General features: G+C 39.4%; 1 protein-coding gene across 1 annotated transcript in view; it reads right to left on the bottom strand.

Annotated features, from left to right (window-relative positions):
* Nucleotides 1-797: 797 nt before the first annotated feature.
* STOM (stomatin) overlaps nucleotides 798-11,958 on the bottom strand; it is a 43,497-nt gene continuing 32,336 nt past the window's right edge. The window contains exons 5-7 of the mRNA XM_074211685.1: nucleotides 9,153-9,356; nucleotides 6,523-6,657; nucleotides 798-3,510 (exon numbers count right to left, since the gene is read on the bottom strand). Of these exons, the coding sequence (XP_074067786.1) occupies nucleotides 3,316-3,510; nucleotides 6,523-6,657; nucleotides 9,153-9,356 (534 nt within the window). The 3' untranslated portion in view covers nucleotides 798-3,315. The remainder of the gene's footprint in view (nucleotides 3,511-6,522; nucleotides 6,658-9,152; nucleotides 9,357-11,958) is intronic.

The raw sequence follows: 11,958 nt of genomic DNA, 5'->3' as shown, positions 1-11,958 counted from the left end.
ACTTGTAAATTTGAGATTTGGACCCACAGAAGGTTCTTGTGGGAAGACTCTACTCTAGGATGTTTATAGGTCAGTTCTGAGCTTCAGGGGAAATGTGAAATAGAACGTTGCCTTCTTATCTGTGGGAAGACTATCAGGCGCTACTTTTCTCAGGGAAATGCATGATGGAGTGGGGAGGAAGTGAGGAATTAGCAAACATCTATGAATGTCAATTCATAGATGGCAGATGCTTATTTCTACTTCTAGTTGCTGGGTGTCTTTCCCTGGGTCCTTTTCCTCTTGAGTCTAGAAGGAATGAGTTGTTAGGATGGTAGATCATATTGTGTTGTCATTATCTTGATGCAATTGAAAGGATTTTAAGAAAAAATGTTTTGGGGGGAGGGTGGAAAAGGAAATTCTGTTTTAGTCAAAGTAAGCTGAAAAGTGTTTTCATATTTTCTACAGGATTTAACATCTTTGGGCTTCAGTTTTCTTATGTATAAAATCAAGGGGTTGAATATGATTTCCATGGTCCCATCCAGCTCTAATATTCTTTGCTGAGGTTTAAGTTCTGACCTTCTCTGTTCTAAGGTCCTTTCTATATATAATAGACTTTGAGCTCTTTTGGATGATGCCAGATGAGTTTAAACCAAGTTTCTTTCTCCTTTGATCATTAGCATTCATAAACCCTTGGAAAACTAGAACACTCAGGATTTTGCAATAGTATACAGCCCCACCCCCTTCCCTTTCTTTAAAGGCTGAGTCTCCCCTAGATGGGAAGTACTGGGACTATTCATGGGCCCAGACCCACTCTGTCTGCCATAGGAATTTTGATCTGCTCCATTTTCAAAGTGGGTCACTTCCTCCAACTTAGGCAACCTTTGTCACCCTCCCAGTTAACCTTCGAAGGGCTCACAGTATTGACAGACTTAAAATGGAAAAACATCTAAATTGCCTTAGTGTACTGAAGCTCACAACCCCAAATTCAGGAAATCCATCAGCCTCAAACTTTGAGGTAGCAGGAACTGCAGAATACATTACATGTATCAGGTATGTTTACAGACAAAAAAAGACAATAGGACCAGGAAGAGAGGCACACAATAATTTATTAAGACCCCCTTCAGAGAATCCTTGGTCTTCTGCTTCCAGTCCAGTCCCTAACAAGCTATTCCACCTGAAGCTATTGTTCTGTGATATCTCTATAACAGACAAGGGAACGCAGCTTGGGATCTAGATTTAAAGCAACCAGGGAAAATAGTAAACTCCATGATTGTGAGACAGAGACACAGTCAGGATACAGTTTACTTGGTCAAAAGATCAGTTTAAGAAGTGAGGGTTGGATTGGGGTAGGAAAACCTTTTTAGAATTGGCTAACAAAAAATAAAGACTTTAAATTAAAAAAATATATCTATGAATTTTGTATTTTATATATAAAAAAGAAAAAAGTTCAGAGATCCCACAAATAAAAAAAACCCCAAAAAACTTTAACTGGAAGGAAGAAAAAAATGATGGCAAATCAGCTAGGGGAGTGAATGACTATGTCTAAACTTTGAGGATTGGAGTCACAGAGGACTTTATGTATGGAAGCTTCCACCCTAGGATGTTTTCAGGTAAGCCCCAAACCTCAGAGGAAATGTGAAATAGACCACTGCTTATTCTATCAGTGAGAAGAATAGTAAGTATTACCAATTTTCTCAGTATGAAATGCACGATGAGGGAAAAATGTGAGGAGTCAGCAAACAGATGAAATGGAATTAAAGTTTTTAGAAGCATGTTTTAAACTTCTAATTTTTTTGGGGGGGGTTATTCCTTGGGCTCTCCCCCTTTAGTTTTTAAATTTAACAGTGATTGTAATGAATATAGAAAGAGGCTGCTCCCACCTACAGAACCCTCAGCATATCCTTACAATGGGTAAGGGAAATTGTTCTATAAATACTCACCAACGAAAGATACTTCACAGTGGTATATACATAACAGGAATCATGATGTTTACAAAGTACATTATCTCCCTTTTTTTTTAAGACAACCATATTGAATTCTAAAGATACAGAAAGAGATCTATAAAAGTTGGCTTATAGAAGTTAGAGAAAGGTTCATTTAAAAAATCAGAATACAAAACTATTTTAAACCTGATGCTCAAAGATAATAAAGCACTTCTGGGAAGGGGTTTCGGCTGCTTTTTAAAAAGGCCAACGCGTTGCTCCTTCACTAAAGTGGCTGAGATCAATTTTAAAAAACAAACTTCTTTTTTGCACAGGATAGAAATGATGGCAGATCCATAAAAGGTCTAAGAGGTTTAGAAAGGTTAGCTTAATTGTTCTGAATGGCAAAAATGGGGCTCTGATGATATCGTCTCCATGACTACTGGTCTGTAGCCATGGCAACGAGAGGCTGATGACGTGTTTCAGGGCAGCAGAATACAGCCATCTCTAGTAACAAGGGCAGGAGCTGTAAACTCTAGTTTCTCCCCACGATGAAGAAGCAAGAAGCCTTTTTAAATAAAGGGAACTGAGTTCAAAACATGGTTTGGATTCATAAGGAAGGGGGAAAGGAACCACTGAGGAATTATCCTTTGAAAAGAAGGCTCCTGTAAGATAACTTGTGTAGGGGTTGGATAGCAGGAGGCAAAGTTGTTGAACAGAAAGGACCCCAGTCTGGGTGTCAAGAGATCTAGTGTTCAAATGGCTTTGTTACTCCCTCATTGTGTGGCTTTAGGCAAATCTTTTCTCCTCTTCTCTCTAGGCCTCAGTTTCTTCCTGTGTAAAAATCAAAGAGTTGAACTACATTGTAGTTTTGGAACTAGGAGCAGTTTTAAAGATCATCTGGTCCAACACACTCATCTTAGGATCTCTCAAGGTTCCCTCCAGTCCTACCTTTTCATGTTCTAATACTCTGTGTTTTCATTATGTGCTGATATCACTTTCTAGATTGAGCTTAGTAAATGTGGATAAGGGGAAGAGAAAGAGGGTGATTGGAAGGTCAATCACCGTGGGCTGCCAAGATGAGCAATAGACTGACTCAATCAAAAGAGATATTTGAGCTACAAAAGGATTATCAAAAAGCATGAAAAGTATAAAATATCATAAATTTTCCAGCTGTCTGATATCTTTCAAAAGTCACCAAAGCTAATGATTCATTGGTTTGTTCTTATGATCACTAGATAGCCTAAACACATCAAACTCAGCAATATCAAGACAGAAAGCAGAATGAAGGGAAGAAGGAGGAAGGAGTGAAAGCTCTCTCACCCCATTTACTCTTTGCATGCTAAAGGCTACTTTGGTTCCCCAGCTCAGCCTTCCTTCTGGACAGTTCAACTCTGCCCAGTCCTAGGCAAACCTAGTGCTTTGCCCCTACGATGCCCTGAAGCATGTCTATGGGCAGCGGGAAGACAATGGTTGAGTTTTTCTCTGCAGCAATTGTGGTCAGGGTCTGCAAGTAGCGCAGCTGGAGAGCAGCAGGGGACTCGGTGATGACCATTGATGCTTCCTTTAAGGCCCGAGAAGCGTTCATCTCCCCTTCTGCAGCAATGACCTGGAGCACAACAAAGGTACAACCACTTAGGAAGAGGAATGCATCACCAGATCAGTTAGTCATACTTCCCTGAATAGTGACTTATACAATGGGGGTCTGCCTGCTTAGAACCTTTTTGTTTATTATATCTGTTTACTGTTACATTAAAGAGACTGGGAAGAAAATGTTAAAAAGCATCTGGTCCAACTTTCTCATTTCACAGAAAGGACCCTGGGGCCTTGGCAAGAATGGTGGCATGATTTGCACGAGGTCCCACAATTAGGAGGGTCATGGTTTGCATCCATGTCCTCTGGCTCTACTGCATCACAGTTTCTGTATTCCTGAGATTTTCCAAGTTCATAATTCACCACTATTTTGTGAGGTGCAGTAGAGTACAAACATAAATTGATCCATTTTATAGATGAGGACTCTGATGTTCAGAGAGAAGAAGTCAAGGTCACATAGCTAATTTCAGGAAAAGGTGGCATTGAAACTCAGGCTTCCCTCCTCCAAGGTCAGAGTTCTTTCTATCACATTGTACCATCTCTGAAAAGGAAAGAATTTAAGGGATTCATTTGCTCATCTATCAGGACCATAAAGCTGAAAAGGAATAAATTCGCCACAATACCAGGAGTGGAGGGTGGGGTTCCACACTTACTAAAACATTATTGAATAGACTGGCTCAATTAATAGATCACTTCACTATTAAAATTTCAGGGCTCTAAGAGCAGCTTTTTTTCATGGGACAATATTTTTGGTTGAAATCAATTCAACCTATAAATTGGAAAAGACAGCGGGCAATCTTGTTATCTGTTGTAGGTAAAAGCCCTGGCAACACATTTCAGGAAGATTCTGACACACTGATACTGATCTAGAAAAAGGTGACAAGAATAATATAAGACTGGAAACCATGAAGAAATAGTGAATGATTAGACTGGAGAAAACACCATGATGGTAGTAAAGAGCTGACCGCAGAATCCAGAAGACTAGGTTCAGGTTCTGCTCTGCTAACATATTGGCTATATGACTGTGGCAAGTTTTAGCCTCCCCCTGAGCCCCTACTATGGTCACTTGCAAAACAGATGCCAATCTACATTAGTAGGAGGAGTTTCATACTAGGGGAATCTTTCATGGATAAAATCACTGACCTTGTACCAAAAAGTAAATAAATAAATTCATCTTATAAACACTTATTAAACAATTACTAAAAAAGTTCATGCTAGAGAGTACAAAAACAAAAATGAAATTGCCCTGGAGCAGTTAAGATTTTCATTGTGTGCTATGGGACACAGGCAATTTGAGAATAGAAAAAACTTTCCCCAAACCTGTTTAATTCTAATGTCTTTTCTCTGTTGATTACTTTCTATTTACTCTGTACGTGTCTTGCCTTGTATATATATGTTTGCATGTTGTTTCCCCCATTAGATTGTAAGCTCCTTCAGGGTAGGAACTATCTTCTGCCTCTTTCTGTAACCCCAACACAATGCCTGACCCATAGTAAGCATTTAATAAATATTTATTGATTATTTGAGATGAAGGAGTACATTCCATGCCTGGAGGAAAGTTTATATAAAGGAAAAGACCTGAGTCCTGTCTTTTTTTAAAAAAAAAATTAGTTGTCTTTAAAACCCTGAAGAGTCATCAATTGTAGACCAGAGGATTAGATTGCTTCAAAGGGTAGAAAGAGTTAGAACCAATGATAAGAATTCTCATCAATGAGACAAATTTTCACTCAATATGAGGGAGGGCTTTACTTATTAGAGACCCTGGAAGAAATTGCTTTAGTGTTACGGTGAGGTCTCCTACAGCATAGGCTTCAGGTGATGCTGGTTCAACAGATGATGCCTAAGTCAGGGATATTATATATAGAAAGCCTTCTGCCTCAGGTCAAGTTGGACTTTCAACTCACTGAAGATTTTTATGCCCTCAAGACTGATTTTTTTATATCCTTTGGAAGAAACACTCCCATGGCAGGAAAACTTTGACTCTGTTATTGCTACCATGAATAGCCCCAGTTAAAATACTGTAGCTTTATAAGTCTCAGTTTCCCAATCTACCAAATAGATAGTCCTTTCCATCCCTATGAGAACTAAACTCAGAATTAAACTTTACACTTAAAACTTAAACTTAGCAGGACCCACAACTAAAAATCCTTTCATTGGTCTTATAAGCACTATATATTACAAGTAAGACTATATCATAGGAAAAAAATAATGCAATTCAAGAGAGGAAGGGGAGAAAGGAACAGGAAATGTTCTAATTTCCCAAGCTAGCAGTTAAGGAAACAGGCCTCATCTAAATAGTAGTCTGGTTTTCTGTGTAAGGACAGAGCTAATGTCAGGGAGTATGCTTGGCTTAACAATGACCAGATGAAACTTCTTCTGGCTCACCATTAAGACCAGCACAGTTGATTGGATTTGGAATCATGAGAGCAGCGGTCACATAGAGGCTGGGTGATTTTGAACAAGTCACTTTTCACAACTCTGGCTACATCATCTGGCAAATGCGGAAAATAACACTTAAAACCTCACCAGATTATTGTGAGGAAAGGACCAAAGAGACAGCATTCATTATCATTAGCATAGAAATAAATGGTTGCTACTCTTTAAGAAAAGCAGGCTATAGCCATCTCTAGTATCAGGGCCAAGATCTGAAAATTTCATTCTTTCTCCATGGGTCTTCTCATCTGAAAAATGGGAACAATAATTCCTATGCTACTTTCTTGGCAGGGCTGGGAGCTTAAAGAGCTACAGAAACACAAGTTAATCTAGACCTTGGTTTCTCCCTCTCTAAAATGGGAATCAATCTCTGTATGACTGACTTCAATGTGAGCTAAGAACTTACAGGGCTATAGAAATGGAAGTTGGTGTAAAGGGAAGCAAAAAAATAATGACTTATGAGATAGGCAAAGGCTTAAAAGAGACAGAGAAGAGAAAGAAAAATGTCAGAGGAATACATGATAGGAAGGAACAGGAATTCTGCCTGAGCAAAGCTTCTCTCTTTTCCTCAGAGTGAGAGTGGTTTGCTGGTTACCTTGGCTCGGGCCTCCCTGGAAGCCTCAGCCTCTGCAGCCATGGCTCTCTGTAGCTGCACAGGTAACTTCACATCTTTAATCTCCACGCGCTCCACCTTTATGCCCCAGTCATCAGTGGCATCATCCAGAGTGGCCTGTTGGGGACAAAAGGGATGAAGTTGAATTTGCCCAAAGACCCAGCATACAAAATAAGGAGATGAGGCAGAGGTCCTTAAGGATGCAAAGTCCTATAGGTATGACAGTCTGTGATTCTAGCCCATGGTATGAGAAAGATAGGGATTAGAGCCCGGGAAGGGGAGAAGAGGTGGCAGTGCTTTCAGTCTATTAATTGTATGTGCAGAACAATGGAAGGATGAGAGTCAGGAGACCTGGTTTTGACCCCCCATCTTTAGCATTGACTACCTTCATAACCCATTACAAGTCATTTCTCCTCCATGGATCTTAGTTTCCTCAAGATTCCATTTCCATTTCTGACACTAGTTATGTGACTTCAGACAACAAATAAATAAGCATTAAGGACTTACTTGGTACCAAATACTTAATTATTAAGTATCTACTGTTTGTTAAGCCCTAAAGATAAGAAAAGCAAAGAGTGCCTGATCTCGACCAGAATAACCATAAAAAACATGATCTATACAGTGAAAATGGGAGCTGATCTCAGAGAGAAAGTACTAGCTGATTTGTGAAGGAAGTCAGAAGGACAGTTAATGAAAATGCATGGAGTTGGGAGATTGGGGGACAGTGATTAAGGAATAGTAAGGATCCTGGTGTATATAGATGGAAGTAAAGGATATAAAGACTGGAAAGGTCTAGGTTGTGAAGAGTTTAAAAGTCCACAAAAGATGTCAACATTTGATCCTAGAGCTAATAGGAAGATATAATGGTAGGTTGGGGTGGGGGTGAGGTGTGACATAGTTAGGAGCTGTGCTTTAAGAAAACCATTTTGTGATGTCAAGAAATCTGAAGGAAAGCCTCTAGCATTTTGGATGGATCAACCCCTCAGGGGAGGAGACTACAGGCAAGAGTCACATAGGACAAGAAGGCAAAAAAGTGCTGCAATCTATCAAATAAATGCTTATTGACTTGACTGCTTCCTTGAAGGGGATCTCCACATTGAAAGGAACACAAATCCAAAATCCTGATGTTTTCCAGAAAGGACTTTGTATCTGAGTCTGACAACAGGCTGAGAGCCCAGCCTGCCTGAGGACTAGTCAAGCTCAGAGAAACTCATCACTGAAGGGGAATTCCCTACAAGTGAGAAATTCTTTTTGGCTATAGCTATGAACCAGGAGATCAAGATCTTAACTGTTGAATCAAAGGGTTAGAAATGAAAGATCATTTAGTCTAATCCTTTAATTTAATAAGGAAACAAAGACCCTGAGACATCCTCTAACTTCCTGCAATGATACAGGTAGCAAATAACAATAGCTATGAATTAATTTAGGTCTTCTGACTACCTTTCATTACCACCATGCAGTTTTTCTGGATTTTAGTGTCCTAGCTGTTAAATCACAGGTTTAGACTATATAATACCTAAAAGGTCCTTTCAGCTTTAAATCCTAGGAGCTAATAAGAATCACTAGTGCAATATGACCAGAAAGGATAATGATCATCGTTGGAAGAGATGTGGGAAATCTGGGACACTATTACACTGTTGGTGGAGCTGTGAACTCATCTAACCTTTCTGGAGAGCTATTTGGAACTATGCCCAAAGGGCAACAAAAATGTGCATAGCCTTTGACCCAGCAATACTGGGTCTATATCCTGAAGAGAAGATAAAGGGTAAAAACATTACTTGTACAAAAATATTTATAGCAGCCCTGTTTGTGGTGGCAAAGAATTGGAAATCAAGTAAATGTCCTTCAATTGGGGAATGGCTTAGCAAACTGTGGTATATGTATGTCATGGAATACTGTTGTTCTATTAGAAACCAGGAGGGAGGGGATTTCAGGGAAGCCTGGAGGGATTTGCATGAACTGATGTTGAGTGAGATGAGCAGAACCAGAAAAACACTGTATACCCTAACAGCAACATGGGAGTGATGATCAAGCTTAAAGGACTTGCTCATTCCATCAGTGCAACAATCAGGAGCAATTTTGGGCTGTCTGCAAAGGAGAGTGATATCTGTATCCAGTTAAGGAGCTGTGGAGTTTGAACAAAGTTCAAGGACTATTCCTTTTAATTTAGAAAAAAACAGATATCTTATTATCTGATCTTGTTACCTCTTAGAATTCTTGTCTCTTCTCTAAGGATATGATTTCTCTCTCATCACACCCAATTTAAATCAAGGTATAACATGGAAATAAAGTAAAGTCTGACAGATTGCTTTCTGTTGGGGGGGTGGGGGAGGGAAGTAAGATTGGGGGGAAAATTGTAAAACTCAAATAATATCTTTAATAAAAATTAATTTTAAAAAAGAATCACTAGTGCAAGAAACACTCTCTCCTCATCCCCTTCCTAGCTACATGGAAGAAAATTTTTCTGGGCAAGGACTTTGAAGCTTTCCAACCCCACCAGTCCCCCTTAATCGTAACATCTTTTCCAAAGCCTGTTTTAATTCACAATTCTGGGAAAGGAAACTGACAGACCAGGCCCTATCATTGATTAGACCAGCTACTGCTGTACCAACCTGCATGTTATGGGCAATCTCCTCCCGGTCAGAGAGGATCTGAGAGAGATTTTTGGTGCCTAGAACATTCCTCAGGGTGGTCTGTGCCAGGAGACGGGTGGCTGAGTCAGCATTGGTGATGTTAGCCACTGCTAGGGTGGCATTTTGTACACGGTAATAGACCACTCCATCCACACTGACAGTCACAGAGTCCTTGGTGAGAATCTATAGGGAGAAAAGAGAGAACTTTATGTCCATTAACCTAACAGACAAAATCTTAAATACGAGTTGTAGAAAATATTGAACTTTTTTTTAAACCAAAAAATGATTTTCCACTACAATCCCTTTATTCCTTCACAGGGTAAGCTTAGGTATGACCTTTTCCATGAATTCTTTGTTGTTTGCTTATTACAATGCCTAGCCCAAAAGAAGGATTATACACATGTTGGTTATAATGATCAGTATTCTCCCAATCAGAAATCAGTCAACTAACATTTATTATTGTGTTAAGATATGGCCTCCTTAATGCCAGAGAAATATATGTTATAGATAGAAAGAAATGCAAAAATCAGTCTCTATTCTCAGTCTAATGGGAAGAGACAATCTACTATATACATATAAGATCTGTACAGGATAAATCAATGATAATTCCTCAGCTCAGACAGCAGAGAAAATTAAGGAAGAGTGACTGGGGAAAGTCTGGAAGTTGAGACTTGAAGGAAAGCAGAAGGATCAAATAGAGAGAAAGCCTGGAGTCTTGTGTGAGGAGAAGCATGTAGGCCACTGTCACAAGATGAAAGAGGGCATGAGAGGAGGGAGGTGCAAAGATACTGGAAAAGTAAGAAAGGGCCTGATAATAAAGGGTTTTGAAAGTCAAAGGGGGGATTTTATATTTTACTCTGCAGGTAACAGGGAGTCATTAGAGTTTGCAGAATAGGGAGGTGAAATGATCAGATCTGTGGTTTAGGAAGAACAAGATGGTAGCTGAATGGAAGGTAGATAGGAGTGAGGGAGAGACTTGTAGCAGAGAGATCAACCTTCAGAAGGCTATTTTGAAAGTCCAGATGTGAGGTGATAAGGTCTTGTGCCAGTTTCAGAGAAGAGAACCTTAGTTTAAAAGAACATCTTTAGCCAAGGAAAACTGTTATACTTCCTTTCTTCTAGAGCACTTTGGATCTCTTTTTTAATTCCAATCACATTTCTTATATTTTATCAGTATCCATCTTATATCTCCCCTCCACCCTACTCCCTGACCTCCCCAAAGTAGTGTATAAGCTCCTTGAAGGCAGGACTGGATAATTTTTCAACTCTGGCTCCTCAGTGCCTAAATAATATCAGTTGAACTAAAGGTGACAGAAATTATTCTATCCATTACATTTTCTGAGGTTTTTGTCCAGGAATCAGAAGACATGAATTCAAATCCAGGCTCTGAAACTTATAAGACCCAGTTATATCAGAGAAGTTTTCTTATTTAAATATGAGATTTTCCCTTCCTGGGTTACTGTGAGAAAAGAAATTTTGTAAAACTTCAAATGCCATCAAATTCTATTCCAAAAAGACCATTTCACTGTTTTGTATTGTAACGCAAAACTTAGCACGATGTCTGGTATAGAAGAGATGCTTAAAACATGCACATAAATTGACTAGATGGTGGAAATGTAAACTGTGCTGATTGTATCATTCAATCAATAAGGGGAACCTGCATTTTAATAGGGGACAAAAGAATGAACCACAGAATCTCAGCCTGGAAGGAACTCCAGGGACCATTCAGTCCATACCATTCCTAAACAGGAATCTTCCTCAATGATTACACTCAATTGAGTATTTGTCCAGCTCCAGTCTTAAGACCTCCAGGGAGAGGACTCTATCTCAGAAGGTTGTTTAGCCACCTCTTGGGTAGGGAAGCTCTCTCAGTAATTTTTATAGTATAGTAAGACTGAATTTGCTTCTTTGTTCTGTTTCCACATAGCTTTTAAAAAGTTCTGCTAATCTCTACCCCATCCCCAGGCTACTTTAGGAGAAGTATCTCCAAGACCTTTTCTGAATTCTCAAGGTAGGGAAGGTACAGATTATCTCTAATTGCAGAATGTGAGAATTATCTGGAGGTGGGTAGGATAGAGCTGGGGAATCCAGAGGATAATCCTGGCCTGGCTCCACCAAGGTGGGAAACACACTTCAGCAAATTTATACCTTTGTGACAAAAAAATGGATGACTTGCAGTCTGCTGCAACTTCTGTGTGCATTATTTAATCTTTTCTGAAGAAAGAAATCCAGAACACCCAACCACTGAAAATGACCACCTTGCCCTACACCTCATCCTGTAAGACAGTTTTCTGTAAGGAACCAATTTAGTAATAAAGAGGACATTGTATCACCCAAATTACTCTAAAAGGAAATGACAAAAGGATACAACTGCTTAGGGATGTGGTTTCAGGTGGAAATGGTTCTTTACCCAAAAAAGAAGTTCCCCTTTGGCCTTACAGCCAACTAACAAAGGAGACCTGACTTCACCTATATAACATGGGCAAAAGGAAGAACCAAGCCCAACAAGGTCTCTGAAAAAGACATCTAGAATAGCTGGCTTTGGGCAACTTTGGGTTTCTCTTTTTGAAATCTGTTTCCTCAACTATAAAATAAAGGGTTTGGACTAGACAATTTGTAAGATCCTTTCCAATGTTTTTTAAGTCTGGGAGAACAAAGTTCTCTCTGATACCATTTCTTGACATTCAATTTTCTTGGTTTGGTCAGAGCACTTTTTGACTCGGGGACTTTCCTTATCTGTAAAATAGGAAATCGGCCACTTGCCCTGATACTTCATTTCATCATT

This window comes from Macrotis lagotis, chromosome 1 (assembly GCF_037893015.1).
Source record: "Macrotis lagotis isolate mMagLag1 chromosome 1, bilby.v1.9.chrom.fasta, whole genome shotgun sequence".
Taxonomy (NCBI): domain Eukaryota; kingdom Metazoa; phylum Chordata; class Mammalia; order Peramelemorphia; family Peramelidae; genus Macrotis; species Macrotis lagotis.
This window is presented reverse-complemented; position numbering and strand designations above follow the sequence as displayed.